The 22,348-nt window shown below is 41.9% G+C and overlaps 1 protein-coding gene and 1 non-coding gene across 2 annotated transcripts; both read left to right on the forward strand.

Annotated features, from left to right (window-relative positions):
- Nucleotides 19,239–21,432, forward strand: LOC8075358 (hydroxyethylthiazole kinase). The gene is made up of 2 exons (XM_002455573.2): nucleotides 19,239–19,809; nucleotides 20,568–21,432. Exons 1-2 carry the CDS (start codon nucleotides 19,360–19,362, stop codon nucleotides 20,958–20,960), a joined length of 843 nt encoding a protein of 280 aa, XP_002455618.1. The 5' UTR covers nucleotides 19,239–19,359; the 3' UTR covers nucleotides 20,961–21,432.
- On the forward strand, nucleotides 21,319–21,399 carry TRNAL-AAG. The gene has a single exon. It is a non-coding gene; the product is annotated as a tRNA-Leu (tRNA).

A 22,348-nucleotide genomic window follows, 5' to 3' on the forward strand; every position in this document is an offset into this window, starting at 1 on the left:
CCGATTGGCTGTCCTCCGGGTTGCTGTCCAAAATTTATTGGCTAGTTGGGAATTCCCTGACCTTGGAACCCGGGATAAACCTGCCCTTGCTGGAACCCCGTAGTCTGATAACCTTGCTGGGGCGATTGTGGAAAGGCTTGCTGTCCAAGCCATCCATTATTAGCGTTCATCGGCATAGGTACTGCTGATGATTGGTAATTGGGTACCGTCGTTGAATTGACATACCCCGACTGGGCCATAGGCCTCTGTTGCATCAGCATTGACTCTGCCGATGTGTTGGGCATCTGGAACATTGAATCTTGAGGATTTCCAGTGTGAGGCCTTGCAGTAGTAGTTGTGGTATACCGAGGACTCTGGTTCACCGGCACATTGGAAGGTGCCGATGTCATAGGAGTCTTGCCCCTCATGTCAGTTATCTGTGATGTTCCTGGCGTCAACTCTGGAGGCATACCATAACCCCACCAGTTGGGAGGAAGCGTTAACCCTGACATTGCCGATGCCAACATATCTGTTGTCAGTTTATGCTGCCCAACTGAAATTTGTGGGTTGGTTGCCATTGGCATAGATAGTGCACCAGTAGTCCCCAATGTACTTGGAGGGATGGCAGACTGTGCACTTGCATTCGTCAAGGCAGCCGATGGAGCCGTGACCTCTGGTGCCGTGGGTTGATGATGGGAGAGGCCCACATAATCCGGCGGGATTTGTCCTTCCTTGAAGGTTCTTGCCACGGCGTTGAAAATCGTATTAGACAGTACACCAGCTTGGTTAATCAACGCTCGATTGATGGCATTGTCAACCATATCTTGAAGCTTGCCAGGATTGGCGTCGAAGGTGACCTGCCGTGGTGCCGGCAGTGCATCTTTCTGGACCACTTCGCCGCTCTTGTTTATGCTGAAAGACTTCAGGCATTGCTGCTTGAACTCTTCCATGGCTTGGGCAATAGCTTGCTTCTGCTCATCCTTGAGGTTGGCCTCCGTCACGGTGATGACGTTGTCTTGATCGAGGTCAGAGATCGACATGTTGATCTTGATCTTGAATCTGTCCCACTGGGCGTGCCAAAAGATGTGTTGATGCAAAACTGATCTGCAAACACAAAGGGCTAATACCCGATTCAAACGTTAAGGCGTGCCAGCCGATTTGACCTTGCTATCGGCAAAGGTGATAACTCGAATACTTTAGTCCTTACAACAGCGATGCGCCCGGATGTCACGGCTAAGAGGTACTCACGCGGAACTCGAGAACACGCCGAGCTTAAGTCGATGAATTCCTAAGAACTCGTAATAAAAGGAAAAAGTATGACGAAGTCGTCGAAAAGTAGATGCTGGAATATGAGTAAAAACGTGTGTTTTTTTGATTTCTTGATATCTTGATTACAAGGTCCTAGGGTTTATATTTATACCCGGCTCAAAGAGCTACGACCAGACACGATTAGAATTCGAATTCCAAATTACACGGAATCCGTATACAAAACGATGCAAATAACTAAGGAAATAATAAAACTATCCTTCGTAACAAACCGAAACTCCTCCAGATGACAACTGGCAGCTTCCGGACTCCTCCTTCGCGTCATCGGCAATCCCCTTGCCATAGTCATCGGCAGACCTTTTTATCCAGCCATCGGCACCATATTACTGCCTGTGGACTTAGTCACATTCAACCTCTCCCTCATCGGCAACCATCCTCATCAGCAACCCGCATTGTACTGCCACCCTATCCTGCCATCCTGGACACGTGCCCAAAAACGGTGTCAACAATATGCTAGACTTTATAGTTGAGAATAACTTAGGAAATATTCTTGTAGTTCGTCCTAATTCCATGCTAATGACTTGCTAGAATATCTATTGAGGTGCTTATCATATTTATATGTGGCTAGTTATGCTGATCAGATTAATTATCTTTGTCACCATTCATACTTTATCTATCTTTTATGTGACATTTATCCCTGTATGAAAGAGATAGATAAATGCTCTCAATTATACATGCAATGATAGATACTCAATTCTATATTCCATTCCATAATCTTACATTGATGATTAGAAATCCCTTCCCAGTGGTAAAAATATAAATAACGATACCTGGAATACTTCCCGGTTAAAATGCTACATCGGTATTAATCTGTGCGCTTGCAGATCTCATTTATTAGTTAGAAGAGCAATTGTTCAATACCGCGTCTCCTATGTCATGCTGGGGATGACAACTTGGCTTATGTGGCATGAGGGATAGGTTTGACATTTTTGGCGCCGTTATCAGAATTAGAAAACTAAGTCTACTTTTGGTAGTGACGTTAAGAATGCCCAACACTACCACGATTGACGAGTCTGAGGCTGAGCATTTAGGGTCAGTGACCTGGTGTTAAGACTTAGATAGAGCAACCAGGGCTGCCACAAACTCACCCATCCATGGGAGGGCCCGTTTGTCATTGCTGAGGTGCTCCGACCAGGGACCTACAAGCTTGCAAATGCAGAGGGAGAAGTCTACGCCAATGCTTGGAATATAGAATAGCAACGTCACTTTTACCCTTAGCTCCTCAAAGAGCATTAAAAAGATTATACCTACTAGCAGCTCAAGAGCGAGCCTTGGCTCCACCCAGGCAGAGGCCGAGCCTCCCTTGGGGCTACATGGGAAGTGACCCCCCATTTTTCAAAATTTTCTTACCCAAAACCTTCCGAACCAGGCCTCCTTCCCTACTTCAAAACCTAAAAATCAAAAACTCATTCTAGAGGACTTAGGATCGGATGAAATTGAAGCCACCTACGCCCACGGGCTAAGACACTTCTACTCATCCCCCGTCTAGGCCAAAGGGACAGATGACACGATTCTTAGAAAGCCCTATAGAGGCATAAAGTTGAAAATAGGAAGAGGTCAATGCTTGGAACGTCCCTGATAAGAATAATATCTTTTAACCCTATGAAAGACCCTGCCTTGTGTTACCGAGGCTAGGTTGTTCAATGGAAAACAAACATGAGACATAACAAAATGAATATGTAAATTTGATTAAGTCTCCAAAAAGGCCTCACAGGCCACTAAGTCTAAGTGACAAATAGAAAAGGAAAACACCTAACTATTACAAGGGTAATATGGCCCTGCTTCTTCGTTCCTCGCTAGGTTCAGTGGCAGGGGTTCCACCTCAAATTCGAAGAGGGTCGCCAGGGTATCCCCAGGGGCCCCTGTGACTTCGATGAGCTTCTATACCTCTTCTCGGGCCTCTTCTTCATCGTTGCTGATGACATACCCCTCACTAACCGCCAGCAGATCAATGTCAAGGTAGTGGGAGCTCACCACCGCCAAGGCCTTCTTCATGCTAACATGAAGGGCATCTTTCAGCCTCTTACCCACCTAGGTGTAGAGGGCCTCTACGCGACCCTGAAGAGAGCTGCCTGGGCGAATGTCTCCTGCCTCGAGCGTGTCGTAGACTGGGGTCACAATGACTTGAAGTGCGGAGTGCTCGATAGCCTCTGTGTCCAGCATCTTGCATAGGGCCTCGGTGTTCGAGACCTCCTTGGCCACCTTCTCCTCCAAGGCTTCAACAAAATAAGGCATAGGGTTGAGGCCTCGCTCCGGCCAAACAAAATCAAAGTAAGTCCAAAAACATTACCTTTGATCTCCTTCTCTCGGGTTTCTGCTTGACCCTGCCACCAGGTGATGTGCTCACGAGCCTCGACAAGATCCTTGCCCACCTGGACAAGGGACTCATCCCGCTTGGCCAGCAGAGCCTCAACCTGCATCAGCTCCTTCTAGTACCGCCCTGAGATGGCGCTTTGTTCCTCAGACTCGTGGATGAGGGCGTCTGTTGATGGTAGATAAGTACTCTTTTTAACCGTCAACATAGCATGAGAAAGGAATTAAATAAGAATACTATCTAGCTACATGAGTTATCACTAACAGAATTCCATAAGTTTTGGTGATTGTCTATTTCTGTAGGGGTTTATCAGAATAAGAACAAAAGAAAATCCACATGTCAGATTTACATTGAGAGAATACGTGAAATGTCAACTCAGAAATACTCCAGAAGACTCAAGAAGACACGACCTGAAAGGTGGGGCCCACCTATCATAGGGTAGGGGTGGGTGGCCCACCTTGTCAGGGGTGGCTACCCAGAGGTCTCCACCAATCAGGGTGAACCTTGCGGATCCTGCCTCCACCGCCTTTGAGGAGTAACCTTAAGCGTACATTTAAGTCAGTTTGATCCAAAGGTTGTGGTGCTTCCTAGAGGCTATAGATACAAGCCTGACCCCGTGGAGGAGGAGTTCAATAATTCTCTGAGAAGATCAAGAGAAGAATTAGATAGAGAGGGGTCCCTCGAATGGATCTGTCTCTATAGGATTCTTAGCCACCATCTCAATTAGATATCTATAGTTCTTTAGCATAGCTACATAGGAATAGATCTAGAAGGAGTCAAGTTAATCTTGAGGTCTGGATCCATCTTTAGTTCTTGGTAAACTCTTATTCTTCTTTGTTATATTTATATTAGTTCTTGCTACTATGAATATGATTTTGATTATATCAAAATTGACTTTATTCTATTTGCTTATGTTCTCAATTATATTGTTATTAGTCTACTTTGATTATATGCTTAGCATAGTTAAATTAGAATTATGTTTATGCATACGATTGTATAGCACTTACTCATTAGGCCGATGGGTAAGTGGTAGATATTGTGTAGGCAAGGTGCCTAGACCGTATTTATCTACGATTACCCCTTATAGTCCAGAGCTTGAGGTAGATCGTGGGAGTGACAGTCCTATTGAGTCCTTTATATTCCTTCTCCTGATTATAACAATTGTAGAGCACCATTATTACAAGGAAGTGATTGGTATGTTCATGATCTTTCTTGCTAATATCACTATGCATAGATATAACCTTTTCTAGCAATGATGTTAAGTGTACTTGCGCTAATCATTGTATGCTTTGACAATATAGTTAGAATACTTAGGATTTATTCTTGTAGATTGTCCTAGTACCATGCTAGTGCTATAGACTTAGAGTCATCTAATTGAGATGATTATCATGTTTATCATATGGCTATGAATTCTTATTTATCATCTGTCACTTATTATTTATATTCATATATTTATCTTATGTGACACTTACCCTGCATGAGAGATAGATAAAGACATGGTTAAGGTCTCCATGATTACATGTAGTGCTCATTGCTCATTATCCATTGCAAGTTCATTCCTAGTGGTAAAAATATAAATAATGATACCTGGAATACTCCTAGTTAAAATGCTACATTGGTATTATCTATGCGCTTGCAGATCCTTTATTTATTTATTTATTTATTCCTAGAAAAGCATATAGATTTAATATCAGCACTTCTATATCATGTTAGGGATGACAACCTAGCTTAAGTGATGTAAAGTAATTTTGACGCCATTCCTAGGGATAGGTTTAAGAGTCTATTTTTAGTAGTTGCGTTAAGAAGTGTCAACAAGCATTTTTGGTGTCGTTGCTAGGGAAGGTGAAAGCATCAAAGGATAATGAGCATCATTGCATCCACTCATGGATTGAGCACCATCCACCCTTCTCCCTCATGTAGCTCTACCCTTGTCTTTTTGTCTATTTTTATCATATGCAGGGTAATGTATAAACATGTTTGATCTCCCAGATAACTTCATTGATAATCTAGAGACATTGATCAGGAAGACGAAGGCTAAGTTAAGAAGGAATCAATCAACATCATCAACATCTCAGCTTGCCAATCCTCCTAAGATAGAAGATCAACCTACTCAAAGTTTGACACCAGAGATTGACGTCATGGCCGACAAGTCACTTCATGAGTTCTCAGCTCCCATTGCGACCAACATCCATACTGGACCATCTCTGGACATTAATGGGTCATTCGAGCTCAAGCCGGCAATAATCAACATGGTGGAAGCAAGCCAGTTCTATGGGAAGGCCCATGAAGATGCTAGTGCTCATCTCCAACACTTCCTAAAGATCTGCAGCACTTTCACTATCAAGGATGTCCCTAGAGATGCTATATTACTTCGCCTTTTCCTATTCTCACTTTTGGGGAAAGCGAAGCAATGGTTCTATGCCAACAAAGAGAAGAATACTATGTGGGCACTATGTTCCACCAATTTCCTAGCGAAGTTCTTTCCCACAGGCAAGACCAATGCTCTGCGTGGGTGTTGACGGTAGATAACTCCTAATTTTAACCATCAACTTAATATGAAAAAGGACTATTTGCAAGCACTCAGTAGATTTAGGGTTATTAGTAACAGAATTCTATGAGTTTTGGTGATTGTCTATTTCTGCAGGGGGTTAATGGAATAATAACAAAAGAAGGTCCACATGTCACATTAACATAGAGAGAAGACCAGAATGTCAACTCAGGAAGACTCTAAAAGACTCTAGGACCACCACCTAAAAGGTGGGACCCATCTATTAGAGGGCAGGGGCAGGCGCCCCACCCTCATAGGGGCGGCCACCCGGGGGCAGAGACCAAACACGTTCATTCTCACGGATCCTGCCACCACCGACTTTAAGGATTAATCTTAAGTAAATGTTTAAGTCAGTTTGATGCAAGGGCTGTGGTGATTCCTAGGGGGCTATAAATAAAGATCCTACCCCCCTGAGATATAAATCTGAAACCCTAATTCATATTTTCTAGAGAGAGTTAGACAGAGAGGGGTCCCTTGAATGGATCTGTCTCTTTAGGGTGATAGCAACAAGAAAGATTGAGAGAGTATAGGGTGAAGATAGGAGTTGAGGAAGCTCGGCCTGTCGATGCCTTCTTCTTCGTATCTTCGGGATTAAGTCTCCTAACCCGAGGCTTGGTTCTAGAATCATTCAGCAATTCAACTTCTGATACTAGTAAGTTATTGTTCTTGTTGTTCTTTGATTTACGAGTTTACTTTATTCACTTCGTGTAGGGAATAGAGTAATTATTTGTAGCGTAACCGTGGTGCTTGGGCTAGGAATACTCGTAGATATCCCTATTTGGCCAGATTTATGGTAGCCTTTTGGAGGAAGTGACAATCCTCTTGGATCTCAGTAATCCACGTCCCATCAGGATGTAAGGTAGGGTATATGGTACTAGGGTTAAGCACTCTCTGGGGTGTCTCTTTTCTCTAGTTACTCCCCTTAGAACAATATCTACACACTTACCATAGGTTAGAAGAAGACTGAAGAAAGAGTTCTCTCTATATCACTTAATTCTCACTATCTTGTCTTACAACCCATGGGTAGTAGGTAGGATAAAAGGTTAGTCTTTTGCACGCTTTCTTCTAGTGGTAAAAAAATAAATATGATACTCTGAACTTATCTCCCGGGTAGAATGCTCAGCGATATCCATGCGCTTGCGGATTATTTCTCTTTGATTCTTTCATGTGTGTAACTAATATCAATAAGCATTTCTAGTGCCGTTGCTGGGGAAAAAGACGGTCTGCTTAGATAACCTTATCTTACTCTACCTTGTATCACACTTTTATCTTTTTTGTTATCTCACCTTTTATTTTATGGATACCTTAAATTCCATTCCTATCCTTCAGTTCTCTGCACCCACGGAGACCAGCCTAGTGCCACATGAGTCATCACAACCTATCCAAACATGTAGCTATAGGCTGAGTCCGTGGTTGATTGCGCTGGTCCAAAGCCTATCCTTTTTAGGAGAAGGAGATGAAAAATCCTTACCTACACATTAGAGACTTTGAGCAAACATGTGACTGTCTTCGCATAGAAGGCATATCTGATGAAACTCTCTGTTGGAATCTATTTCCTTTTCCATTAAAGGAAAAAGCTAGAAAATGGTATAATAGAGCCGTAGGTAAGCAACAATTATTGACCTTAGAGTCAAGTTTCTTACTGAGACCCAACAATTAGGGATCTTTGCGTTCCAACTTTTGTCTAGATTTCTATCCCATCTCCTAAATCATCGACCTTAGAGCCAAGGTGCTTACTATAAAGCAAGAATCTAAAGAAATCTTAGCTTCAGCCTAGAATCGATTTACTATATTTTTAGCATCCAGCCCGGACCTTAGTCTACCAGATCCTATTCTTTTACAAAATTTTTATAAAGGTCTGAGTAGAGAAAGTAGAAAGTTGCTCGACACTACATCCAGAGGATCTTTCTTGCATGTCTCTTCTGAGAAAGCAAGATTAATCCTAGATCAAATCCTATCCACTAAATTAGATTACCTCCTAGAAGTAGAGCCTCAACCCTGGTTAACTGAAACCAACCCTTCGCCACACACACCATCTACCTCAGCTAATACATGTCTAGAGCAAGGAAAAGAAGAAATTATGTTTCCAGATTTTATGCGAGACATAGAACCTAATCTTTTTACCAAATTTTGAAACATCTTGAATTATCACTCTATGAAGAGGCCACAGAGAAACTCTAGAGAGTCTTTTGATCCCCCTGAGGATATTCCCCCTAGAAGAACCTCAGGAGAATTAGTATTGGTTATAAGTAATGAATGGTTAGAAGAATCAGAGCTTTCCACTAATATAATCCACTTAGATACATCTTCTATTCCAATTCATTGCATAATCAATATAGATCAAATAAAAGCTCTCTATAATCCAGTTGTTGGGAAAAACATCATGTCCATGTCTCTTGCAGAACATTTAATACAAGACATGACATTAATCTTAACAATAAAATTCATGAGAAGTCTCTCAAGACATATTATCCCTAGTTTAGGAATCCTACACATCCTACCCATCCAGGTAGAAGGAACCCTAGTGCATTTAAGCTTTTATATATTTGACATATGGGACTTCGACCTGTTGATAGGACAACCTTTTAGGCGACTTCTCTATGAAGGGCAATCTGGGAAGCTTAAAATTCGCTTAGGCAAGAAACTTCAATTCCCATTGTCCATCTCACATTCTTTAAACTCTAGGACCGAACCTTATCCACAAGAAAACCCACTGGAGGAATTTAGAGCTGCATCCTTAGACTTTTTAGCCAAACCAAGATTAGAAGATGAAGCTAGATTCTTCATTGAAGAAGAAGCTGACCCTTCTAAGGGAAGAACCTTTAGATGAGTTTGCAGTACCACCTAAACCTCCTATTGAGCTTAAACCTTTACCAATCGGTCTTAGATACGCTTTTCTAGGTGATGATCTAGAGTCTCCTGTCATTATAAGTGATAAACTCACTTAGGAGCAGATTCTTCATCCAATGGCAGTCCTAGAAAAACATCACTCAACTTTTGCCTACTCACTCCAAGACCTCAAGGGAATTAGTCCCGCTCATTGCACCCATTGCATTCCTACATATCCTAATATACCACCATCTAGAGAACCCTAACGTAGACTCAATAATGCGATGAGAGAGGCTATAAAGAAGGAAGTTTTAAAACTATTGCACGTAGGCATCATTTATGTTGTGCCGCATAGTGAGTGGGTAAGCCCTATTCAAGTTGTACCTAAAAAGGAAGGTATGACTGTTGTCCAAAATGAGAGAAATGAGGTAATCCCTCAACGCACCGTCACAGGGTGGCAGATGTGCATAGACTATAGAAAGCTTAATAAGGCAACTAAGAAAGTTCACTTTCCATTGCCTTTCATTGATGATATGCTAGAGCGGTTAGCCAACCATTCCTTCTTTTGTTTCTTAGATGGATATTTAGGGTATCACCAAATCCCTATTCATCCTGATGACCAAAGCAAAACCACCTTTACATGTCCCTATGGAACCTATGCCTATCGTAGAATGTCTTTTGGGTTATGTAATGCACCTGCTTCTTTTCAAAGATGTATGATGTCTATATTCTCTGATATGATTGAAAAGATTATGGAAGTTTTCATGGATGATTTTTCTATTTATGGAAAAACTTTTGATGATTGTCTAGAAAACTTAGATAAGGTTTTGCAAAGGTGTGAAGAAAAGCACTTAGTCCTTAATTGGGAAAAATGTCATTTTATGGTTAGAGAAGGAATAGTGCTAGGACATTTAGTGTCTGAAAGAGGCATTGAGGTAGATAAAGCTAAAATAGAAGTAATTGAAAGTTTATCTCCGCTTGTTAATGTGAAAGGAATTAGGAGTTTTCTTGGCCATGCTAGTTTTTATCGTAGGTCTATTAAAGATTTTTCATTTATTGCTAGACCTCTTACTCGTTTATTGGCTAAGGATGTTCCTTTTGAATTTGATGATGCATGTTTATAAGCTTTTGAAATTCTTAAGAAAGCACTCATCTCATCACCAATCATTCAACCTCCTGATTGGTCTTTACCTTTTGAAATTATGTGTGATGCTAATGATTATGTTGTGGGGGTAGTATTAGGACAAACTAAAGATAAAAAGCATCATGCAATAGCTTATGCTAGCAAAACACTAATAGGACCTCATCTTAATTATGCTACTGTTGACGGCCCTTAAGTATCAAATTTAATCATCAAATAAATAAAGAAACGGATCCAAATGCAGCCAACACCCAAACTTAGAGTTTTATCTGACAGAATTCCACAAGTTTTGGTGTTTGTCTATTTCTGCAGGGGTTATCAGGAAATATGGAGGAAAGGCCCACACGTCGGGTTTACATAGAGATATTAACGTGCCGCGGAATTTTCTATCATCTAGAAGACTCCAGAAACCACGAGAACAAACGGGAAGCTGAGCGGGCTCGGGTGCAGGGCGCCCGCCCAGCTACAGGAACCAATCCGGTTCTACTTCGCGGATCATGCTCCACCGACCTAAAGGATCAAGAAAAACTGTGCGTGGGCCGTCGGTTTGATCCGACGGCCCACCTTCACTTGAGGGGACTATATAAGCAGGCCCCCTGGCCCCTGGAGGAGACAACCACTTGATCCCTATTCATTATTCATAGACAGAGTAAAAGCTAGGGTTCGAAGATGAGAGCTCTCCTCTCTTCTCTAAACTAGAGTAGATCTAGATAGTAGCGAGATGGAGAGCGAGGGTGGATTGGAGGAGAGGCTGGCCTGTCGGTTCTTCCTCTGGTTGTACTTCGTCATGATCAAGCTCTAATCAAGCTTGCTCATGGGATGACTCCGGTAATTTACTTCTATTTCATTATGCAATTACTATCCATGTATGTTCTGGTTCACAACTCTTTTGAGTACTTTAATCTATAGGACGCTATAGGTGAGAGTTGTAGTATAGGTGTAAGCGTGGTGCTTAGACCTAGATTACTTGTGGATATCCCCTGTTAGCCGGATCGTGTGGTAGGCCGCGTAGGTGACAGTTATGTTGGTCCCCTGTAGTCCACCTCCCGTTAGCAGGACTGGTAGGGTTTACCGGCCTATGGATAAGCATCCTTTGTGGTGTATTCTTGTCACGTGGTTCGTCCCAGACATAGACATATCCCTTTGAGGTAGAGAAACCATAGTTATCCTCTCTATTCTCCTACCATCGCCCATATACTAGATTGCTCTACTCTCTATTCCCATATTATCACCCATTGTTATCTTACCTTTAATATTATTCTTATTTAATTCTACCATCTTTCCTATTTACACCTATCTATCTATCTAGGTTAAGTTAGAGCGTAGATCAGTTCTCCCGTTTCCCTGTGGATACAATAAAACCTTTAACTGGGTAAAAGCTACAACGGTATCCGTGCGCTTGTGGATTTATCTGTGTGCGTATAAATTCCATAGTACACTCTAGTGCCATGCTGGGGATGACAACCTAGTATTCACGTGGTGTTAGCAAGTGTCAATAGCTACTACTGAAAAAGAGCTCCTAGCTGTTGTTTTTTCTATTTATAAGTTTAGATCTTACTTAGTGGGAGCTAAAGTAATTATTTATTTTGATCATGCTACTTTAAATTACTTGCTCACTAAGAAAGATGTTAAACCCTATTTGATAAGATGGATTTTATTACTCCAAGAATTTGACTTAGAAATAAAAGAAAAAAAGGTAGTAGGAAATTCAGTTGCTGATCATTTGTCTAGAATGCAATTTGAGAATCCACAAGAACTACCCTTTGACGACTCACTCTAGGACGACATGCTCTATAGAATCAACAGATCTGACCCCTGGTATGTAGATATTGTTAATTTTATGGTTGCAGGTTATGTACCACCAGGAGGCAACAAAAGGAAACTTATCTAGGAGAGCCGCTCTCACATATGGGATGAATCATACCTCTTCTGAATATGCTCTGATGGCTTACTCAGAACGTGTGTGCCAGCTGAAGAAAGAATCAAAATCATTGAAAGATGTCATTCATTACCATATGGAGGTCATTATGGGGCGTTCCGAACACACGCCAAGATATGAAAGTGTGGATTCTTCTGGCCAACAATGTATAAAGACACATGAGAATTTATTCGGAGATGTGGCCCGTGTCAAAGACATGGTAATATCAATTCAAGGGATGCCATGCCACTCATCTGTAATCTCCAGATATAGCTCTTTGATGTCTGGGGGATTGATTACATGGGGCCATTTTTGCCATCCAAGAAGTATGAGTATATCCTGGTGGCAGTGGATTATGTCTCCAAATGGGTTGAAGCCATGCCATGCACGAATGCTGACAGTATGCATTCAAAGAAGACTTTTGAAGAAAACATATTTCCTAGATTTGGAGTTCTAAGGATAGTAATAAGTGACAGAGGTTCTCACTTCATCGACAAGTGCTTTGAGCAATACTTGTCGAAGCATGGGATATGTTGCTACTCCTTACCATCCTCATACAAGTGGTCAGGTAGAGACATCAAACAAGCAAATTAAGAATATTCTATAGAAGACAGTAAATGAGATGGGGACAGCTTGGAAGGACAAGCTTCATGATGAACTCTGGGCATACCGGACAACATACAAGACACCTATTGGGATGTCACCCTATCAACTTGTCTATGGAAAAACATGTCACTTACTAGTAGAGCTAGAATTCAAAGCTCACTGGGCTATCAAAAGATGGAACATGGACTTGGAAGTAGCTAGAGACAAGAGGAAGATGCAACTCTCTGATCTAGAAGAGTGGAGAGAAAAAGCATATCACAATGCCAAGATTTATAAAGAGAGAGTAAAAAGATGGCATGACAAAAGGATCAAGAAGGAGTTCACCCTAGGCGATAAGGTATTACTTTTTAATTCTAGGGTGAAGCTCTTTGGGTATGGAAAACTTTGAAGCAAATGGGAAGGACCGTTCGAGGTAGTGAGCTCATCGTCGCATGGAGCCATCATGCTTCGCAACAACGAAGGTACGTTATTCAAGATAAATGGTCAACTCCTTAAATTATTTTTAGAGCCCAACAATGAATTAGAGGAAGTAGACATAATTACTTTCTTTCTCAATTAAAATATTTAGGCCCAACCTTTTTTTGAATTACCAGAGAAAATCAACTTTTTCTAAATAAGAATATAATTAATAAAGTATACGAAAAAGTCGAGGCAGAGAAGGCTCGAGGGTCCAACGGCCGCCCAAAACCCTAGGGGCGCCCGCCCCTCCCCCAACGCCATTCGCCACTGCCTTGCTCCATTTACATCTTGAGATCTTCCTTATTCATAAAAAGTGAATCTTTCAATTTTCTTCCCATCCTTCATCATTTCACTTCCAAAAATACTTTTCCAGACCCCTATATAAGAAACCCATGCCCCTGGTCTCATCTCATCTCATCATAGCTCTTCTCCATTCTTGCTTAGGAGCTAGCAACACATTTTTACTCAGCAATGGCTAAAAAGAATTTAGAGAGGAGAATGATCCCCTTTGGGATTGATCTAAACACTATCCCTAGGGAGGAGCCTGAAAGCAAGGCTATCGTTCCCATAGAGGAGCCTGTCCCGCTAGCCATCATAGCACCGCAACCATGCTGCTATGGACAATCTTATTTTGCTCAGCCCATTCGCACCAAGCCTCTCCTCTTGAAAGGAGCTCCATCAAAGGGCCCCATCATTGCTCTACCGGCAGGGACCAACCTCCTACCACCTAAGCGCAATGAGAAGCTATTGGGAGTGAAGACCAATAAGAAGGGCGAGGTCATCTGCGCCACATACACCACTAGTGAACATACCTACTTTAAGGTGGTTCACGCTCATCCATCGAAGGTCAAGTTCATCCCCCCAAAGGAAGCTCCGAAGTCCGCCATGGCCGCAGCTGGGACTACGCAGAAGCGCCGCAAGAAAATGGCCGACTTGGAGAAGGAGCTAGCTGAGCAGCACACCATTATAGCCTCTCTAGAAGCCTGACAACGTGTCCAAAATAGAAGCATCACTTATGGCAATAATAGAATGGTGAGGCTAGAGCATGATTCCACTGCACTTAAGGAGAGGGTGGAGGCTTTAGAGAACTCTAAGAAGTAGGATCCAATTATCTTAGCATCCGATAGTGCGAGTGTTTAGTTTCATTCTCAGTGTGTTTATTTTTCAAAGTTTGCTGCTGTAATAATAAGCCATGTGTGAAGATGAATTAAATATTATTATATATCTTGTCTCTCTATTGTCTCTCTTTTGTCGCCACCATGTTGTGAATGAAGGATAATAGGAAACTAGTGTGGGGAGAGACACTCGACGATCGAAACGAATGAGTTCCCATGAAAAGTTAACAAAAATGGAGAAGACGTGACACGAAGACCACGCTCAATGAAGTTGACCCCAAAGGGCCACTAGCCAAGGCTGGCCGCCCCTAACTTGCTTGGGCACCCGCCCAGGGGGAGAAACCCCTTGGTCTCCGCTTCGAACCACGGGCAGGTATGATTTCTCTAAGTTATAAATTGTTATTATTGCTACTGTTTCGATTCAGAATAAAATATCTTTAGTTAAATCACCCTATGAAGAAATAATTAAAAGATGTTTTATTCATGACCACAAGATAGACTTATACCATCATAATTCCTAGAAATTCCTATTGTTGTTGGGAACTTTAATATAGGGACCCCATATTACTTAATTTGTTGTGGAAAGAGAGATAGTATGAATATGAGAACTTGATTTCTGATGTCTAGTCATTTGTAGAATTATACTTTTCAAATCTTAAAATGATTAGCTATACTTCTCCTCTGTACCAAGAATTGATGTCCTACTAGAGCCATGCATGATAGATATAAACTAGCTCATAGGCTACTTGCTTTGTATTGAGTTTTGTTAAACCTTATTGACCTATGTTGAGAGGATTATCATGCTCCTAAGATCAAGATCACATACACCCACATATATCTGCCATTCCTACACTGGGAATGCGCACAAATATGCTTTTTCATCCACTAAAAATGTTTTACTCCTACACTGGGAGAAAACACAAAAAGAGTCTTAGTAGGAATAATTGCTCTAAGTTCTTTAAAAAGTCTTTCTCAATATTTTCTGGTTACAGAAGGAGGTATGAGGCTATGCAAAATAAAAGTATTGAAAAAAGAGAGAAAAAAAGAGAAAAAGGACAAGTGTCCTAGAAAGAAAGAAGAATAAAAGATAGCCTATACCATCCTGTGCAACGACCATCAGTGCTATTAGAGAAAGAAGACATTTTCCAAAAGAGCAATGTAGAATTAGGATTAGCCACTATATATTCCACACACATGCACTTCTTGATCTAAGAGTATGCTATTCCCCTCCATGGATCTGAGTTTTGACTAAGCAAGATATGCAAGGTAGGTATGCTATTTCTTTGAATTACCTTTAACTCCATATAAGCCTATATAGAGTAGGATGTATCTATTTACTTTGGTGAGTTCCACAATACCACATATAATGAGTGATTCGAGTGTGCTACATGATGGAGAAGGGTAAGCTAAGTTTTTATTTGCAAAAATATTATAAAACTCCAAGTGACAGGGCTAAAGGAAAAGAGAACTCTATTTTGTACTCCTCCATCCTCAACCTCTCAAAGTTTTATGGTAGACACTTTGAATCCCGTAGTACAGGTATGACTTGGAATAAATCTGGTAATGTCTTGGTTTGAGGTTATGATTAAAATAGTCTATCTATCCTTTTTCCTCGAGGACGAGTAAAAGATAAGTGCGGAGAGTTTGTTGATGGTAGATAACTCCTAATTTTAACCGTCAACATAATATGAAAAAGGACCTATTTGCAAGCACTCAATAGATATAGGGTTAATTCCACGAGTTTTGGTGATTGTCTATTTCTACAGGAGGTTACCAAAATAATAACAAAAGGCTCCACATGCAGATTTACATAGAGAGAAGACCGAAACGTCAACTCAGGAAGACTCTAGAAGACTCCGGGAGCCACCACCTGAAAGGTGGGACCCATCTGTCAGAGGGCACGAGCGAGCGTCCCACCCTAACAGGGGCGGCCACCCGGGGGCAGAGACCAATCACGTTCGTTCTCGTGGATCCTGCCTCCACCGACTTTGAGGATTAATCTTAAGTGCACGTTTAAGTCGGCTTGATCCAAGGGCTGGTGATTCCTAGGGGCTATAAATAAAGACTCTACCCCCCTGAGATGTAACTCTGAAACCCTAATTCATATTTTCCAGAGAGAGTTAGACAGAGAGGGGTCCCTCGAATGGATCTGTCTCTTTAGGGTGATAGCAGTAAGAGAGACTGAGAGAGTATAGGGTGAATATAGGAGTTGAGGAAGCCCGGCCTATTGGTGCCTTCTTTTTCGTATCTTCGGGATTAAGTCTCCGAACGTGAGGCTTGGTTCTCGAATCATTCGGCAATTGAACTTCTGATACTAGTAAGTTATTGTTCTTTAGTTTACGAGTTTACTTTATTCACTTTGCATAGGGAATAGAGTAATTGTTCGTAGCGTAAGGCTGGTGCTTGGGTTAGGAATACTCGTACATATTTGGCCGAATTTGTGGTAGCCTTTTGGAGGAAGTGACAATCCTCTTAGGTCTCAGTAATCCACGTCCTGTCAAGAGGTAAGGTAGGGTATATAGTACTAGGGAGCAACTCCAGCAGTAGCCCCCAAAACTAGGCCTCTACTTTTAATTTAGGTGCTCCCCCTACTTCTTGGGGCTCAACTTTTTTGCTTCAACTCCAACAGTAGCACCCAAAGTTGGGCCCCCAAACCTATTCCAGAGAGAATTACAGAAGGGACCCACTCGTCATTGTATTTTTCTTCTTCCTCTTTCTTCTTCTTTTGGATAGGGACACAATTAGAGCATCGAGCCGGTTACCGTAGGGTGTCATGCACATGCAAGGAAAGAAAGAGAGGGAGCATGCGCTGGGGCTAGGACACGCGATGGAGGATGGGGGCTGTCCTGTTGGACCAAGAGGAATGGGGTTTGGGGGAGAAATATGGATGCCCAGCCAAATATGGGGTCTAGAGTAGGGACCCTGCTGGAGTAATGTTTTTAGCCTGGGCACCCATATTTAGCTATTGGGGCTTGAGTAGGGGCCTTGCTGAAGTTGCTCTTAAACACTCTCTAGGGAGTCTCTTTTATCTAGTTACTCCCCTTAGAATGATATCTACACACTTACCATAGGTTAGAAGAAGACTGAAAAAAGAGTTCTCTCTATATCGCTTAATTCTCTCTATCTTGTCTTGTAAGAATTGGGTAGGTGAGCTCTTGAGGTAGCACCCTGCTTGCTTGTTTAGGATCTTTTATAAGGTGCTAGAAAACTTAGATAAAGATATAGGGGGTGTTTGGGACTGCTCTGCTCCACGTTTTTCAGCTTCACTTCACGTTTTTTAGCCAAATAGTTTCAGCTCCACGAACTCAATTCGAGGAAAAAGGGTGGATTTGTGAAAACACTTAAAGAGGTACTTCACAAACTCCAATTTTTTATGGAGCTGCTCTACGGTGGAGTTTGTGGAGCAGAGTTTGTGAAGCAGTCCTAAACACCTCATAGTCTTGGCTAGACTGATAATTTTAATTTCATTTCCGTATTTATTTTGATTAGCTGATACGATAAATTTTAGATAAAACTATTTATTCTTTTTAGTCTGCCATCTCGATCCTTCAATGAACAGAAATGACTGTGATGACGCTTCGTGGGAGCTCGGAGACGGTAGATTGGGCACTGGTACATTTGCGACTTGGGCGCCGGGAACGACGTCGGAGGGGCGTTGCCGGTGCGGGTGCCGTTGGTCGCGCGCCATGACTGGTGGCAAGTTTGGCTTGGTGGCAGGATAGACGCGGTTAGCCATTTAATAGTAGAGCCACACACGTGATGAGAACTGAGACACGGTTAGAGATGGCAACGGGTACAAACCGCTGGGTTTTGCCATCCCAAACTCATGCCCACGAAAATAAAATCTGCCCGTTAAAAAACCCATGACCCATCGCTGGTTTAGTTTTATGCCCAAACCCATGCCCATTCGGGTCACGGGGTACCCACGGGTCGCCCATGATATCAATAAAATTTAAACTTATTTCATAGATATTTATTAGAACCTTTTTTGTCTTTCTAATCTAAGAAGAAAAAATATTATAGATTTTAACTACTTGCCTAGGTATTAGTAAATAGTATATAGATTCCACCACTCTCTCCTCTAGTTGGCGATATGAAACTAAAATCATCATATTGTGAGTAATAACTAAAAACAAACACATGTAAGCTCGTTTTTTTTGTTAAGACCCAGATAGACAACACCACCTCAAGCAAATATGTCATGTATGGATACTTGTGTTTTATTCTTTTCTCTACCTTTTCTAATACTAACTTAAAATTGTTTCCATACCTTATTATCTAAAATTTATTTATACAAAGTGCGTGTGATATATAGATTAGGTGGGTAGATATAAACTACTTTGCTATCATGGACCGGGTTTACAAAACCTATGGGTTTACGGGTTTGGATACTACATTTCCAAACCCATGCCTATAAACCCGCTGGGTCTAGCTTTTTATCCATTAATAAACCCATGAGTAGAGAAATTGATCCAAACCCATGCCTAAAAACCTATCAGGTTTCCGGGTACCGTTGCCATCTTTAGACACGGTGGTGGGCTTGGGCGGCTGTCGCAGCTGGTGCTGTGGTGGGCTGGGAGATGACGTGACGACGTGCGGGAAGGAGATGCACGCGACGGGATGGAGATGTGCCCGACTTTGCACATTTTTATACACTGTATGCGATCAATTTGCCAATTTATAAAAGATGGAGAAGGAATATGAGGAATTTTTCTCTAATTTTTTCCCCAAATACATGGACGGGGAAGAGATACATGACACTCGGGCCCTGTTTGTTCTACCAACTAAATTTTAGCTAGCTAAACTTTAGTCACTTTAGTAGCTAAAGTTTCAAACACATTGACTAAAAGAGGCTAAAATAGTTTGGTTCTATTAAGAGTAGCTAAAATAATTTTAGGTAGCTAAAATTTAGTTGGTGGACGAAACAGCGCCTCGGAGAGATGCTCTTACCACCGGCACTGATTGCGATTATGGGAATTCCCGATTATGGAACGTGTTAGGTGCAGCTCCAAATAAACTGCAGCGCCCGTTCAGCTCATTCGTCTCCCGGATTCCAACGCGTGTCCGTCCTTTACCCTCCCGAGAGGCGAAAGCAGAGTCCCCTTACCGCCGCCGGCCGCTGCCATGGACGTTGGCGCGAAGGAGGAGAGGGATCAGGCGTGGTGGGGCCAGCGTGCATGGTCCCTCCTCTCCGCTGTCCGCGCACGGGCGCCGCTAGTGCAGTGCATCACCAACCTCGTGTCCATGGACATCGCCGCCAACGTGCTGCTCGCCTCGGGCGCCTCGCCGGCCATGGTCCACTCGCTCCGCGAGGTGCCCGACTTCACCCCGCGCTGCGCCGCCGTGTACATCAACGTAGGTACGCTATCCGAGGACTGGCTCCCTTCCATGCGCGCCGCCGCCTGCGCCGGCCGCCCGTGGGTGCTCGACCCCGTCGCCGCCGCCGCCTCCGGGTTCCGGATGGAAGCCTGCCTCGAGCTCCTCTCGCTCTGCCCAGCAGTCGTCAGGGGGAACGCCTCTGAGATTCTCGCGCTCGCCTCCCGCTCAGCCGCCGCCTCCTCTTCCAATTTCAAGGTACTTTACCCTCTCCCCGGTGTTCTTCTGTTCTTCAGTAATTCCGATTCGATCAAGGATAAGAGAAAGACTAACGAGATTATATGGATTTATTGTGGATCGCACTGCCTAGGTGAACTATGAAAAACAGTGATTTAATTGAATTGAGGTCAATAAAATGGAAATCTCGCGTCCTCACAAGCCGCAACTTTTAAAGTTCAAACCTGTATACACCTTTGCTACTGCATTTTTCTACTGACTGATATGATTCACTTGCTCCTAACTCAAATCCAAGCAAGTAATAAAAATCCTAACTGAACTAGATGGAGGAACTGTTTAATTGGTTTATAATTGACACAGCCTAGGAGTATTAGGACTAAAATACCCATTAGTTAACTGAAAAAAACGGAAAACAAGAAATTATACTCTAATGTTGTCACCATGTTCTGAAAATTTAAAATGTAAATCACTGCATAAACCTTTTCTCCTCTGCAGCTCTGCTACATTTCTATTGTGTGATTATTTCCATTTCCCTTTACTCTTCACAGTTCTCCATGGCCCATGACAAGCATGTGTACTTGTTAGTCTCCTGAGTGTTATGGCTAGTTTCAGTATGATTTTATCTTGATTCATGCCAGATTATACCTTGTTAGGACTCCAGGAATATCTAGGCCCCTTCTCTCTGTACTGTGCAGATTAGAAACACAAGTACACCAGTAATAGTATGTATTCCATTCCCATCTTGTTGCCACTGGAATCAACTTCTGATCAAATTGCAGGGTGTGGACAGTTCACATGGCTCTGTGGATGCTATTGAAGCTGCAAAAGCATTGGCATTGTCCAGCAGCACTGTAGTTGTGGTATCCGGAGCTGTTGATTTCATCACTGATGGGAAGCAGGTTGTCAGCGTGAGCAACGGTGTGCCGATGATGCAGAAGATCACCGCAACAGGGTGCGCTGTGACTGCTCTTATTGCTGCATTTGTCTCCATGGAACCTTCGGATGCCATAGTTGCAGCAGCATGCGCTCTTTCCATCTTTGGTCTGGCGGGAGAGATTGGGATGGAGTCAGCCAAGGGGCCTGCCTCTCTTAGGATGCACCTCATCGACGCTCTCTACTACCTTGATGAAGAAATGGTCACCTCTCGAGTTAGGATTTCCTTGCGACCATGATCCTGTGTGATGGCTATGTTTTTCAGGTAAATACGGAGTTTGGAATAATGTAAAGGCTGAGTTCACTTTCTGAAATGTCTTGATAACCATGATACGAGGCAGATCAGTGATTGCCCAACCATGAAAATCGACTGTACGAAATACCTAGGATTGATGCCCAAATTTTGTGCCTGAATTGTCAGCTGCACAGACTTAGTAGAATACAGAAAAATGAGGAACTTGTTCTTGATCAGTTTAGAGTGAAGATATGGAGGCACGATGGAGTAATACACATCATTGGATGTGTGTTTTACATGGTGATGTAGTGATAAAGAGAGCTACTGTCAAGAAGACACATGTGATGCATGTGACTCCAAATGTTGAGATGGCCGAGTTGGTCTAAGGCGCCAGATTAAGGTTCTGGTCCGAAAGGGCGTGGGTTCAAATCCCACTCTCAACATATTTTTTTAATTTTCTATTTGTTTTTAAATTTTTTCCCTGGCCTCCTATCTTCCTCTACCATATTATCTAAACATATTTATTTTTTAGTTTTTTCCCCTGGCCTCCTATCTTCCTCTACCATATTCTTTAAACATATTTGTTTCCAAACTTTTTTTTCACTAACCTCTTATCTTCCTCTACCATATTCTTTAAAATTTGCCTCATATCTTCCTCTACCATATTCTTTAAAATTTATTTTTGCTGGCTCCCATCTTCCTTCACCATATTCTTTAAATTTACATTTTTTTTGTTATTTTCTTCATGTATTTATCATCCAAGCCTTTTCGTTTTGCAATCTGTCATGATATCCGTTACTGTGATGCATGTAGATGCAGATTTCCTTATGCATTTTGCCATGATATCAATTCTGGTTTCGGCCCTTGAGTTCAAACATATATTTCCTTCGTCCTAAGAATATAATTATCACTTTTCAATAGATCAAATAGTTGTAAGTTGATTAATAAATCTATTAAAATACTGACATTTATGATAATGAATATTATGTTAGATTAATCATAAAGTATATATTCTATATATTCTTATAGTATATCTATTTGGAGTGGTAAATGTTAGTAATATTTTTTACAAACTTAGTCAATTAAAATATGAAATTGTATTCTTTTCGAAATGGAGGTAGTATTATCTACCTATACAGTGTATCTTTAAACTTTATTGCTGCTACCCTCCCATTTTCTTGTACCATATTCTTTAAATTTACATTTTTGTTGTTTCTTTGTGTATTCATCGTTGTGGCCTTTCAATTTCGTTAGATTTTCTTATGCAAGTTGCCATGATATCCGTTTACCATGACGCATGCATATGTGGATCTTTATGCAATTTGCCATGATATCAATTCTAAACATGAAATAATCTAACATATACCCCCTTCATCTTTCTAGGAATATACA

Source organism: Sorghum bicolor, chromosome 3 (genome assembly GCF_000003195.3).
Source record: "Sorghum bicolor cultivar BTx623 chromosome 3, Sorghum_bicolor_NCBIv3, whole genome shotgun sequence".
Classification (NCBI taxonomy): domain Eukaryota; kingdom Viridiplantae; phylum Streptophyta; class Magnoliopsida; order Poales; family Poaceae; genus Sorghum; species Sorghum bicolor.

Coding starts and splice junctions, on each gene's coding strand:
- LOC8075358 (XM_002455573.2), top strand. CDS start 19,360: ATGGACGTTGGCGCGAAGGAGGAGAGGGATCAGGCGTGGTGGGGCCAG. Junction 19,810..20,567: donor CCTCCTCTTCCAATTTCAAG/GTACTTTACCCT, acceptor ATCAAATTGCAG/GGTGTGGACAGTTCACATGG.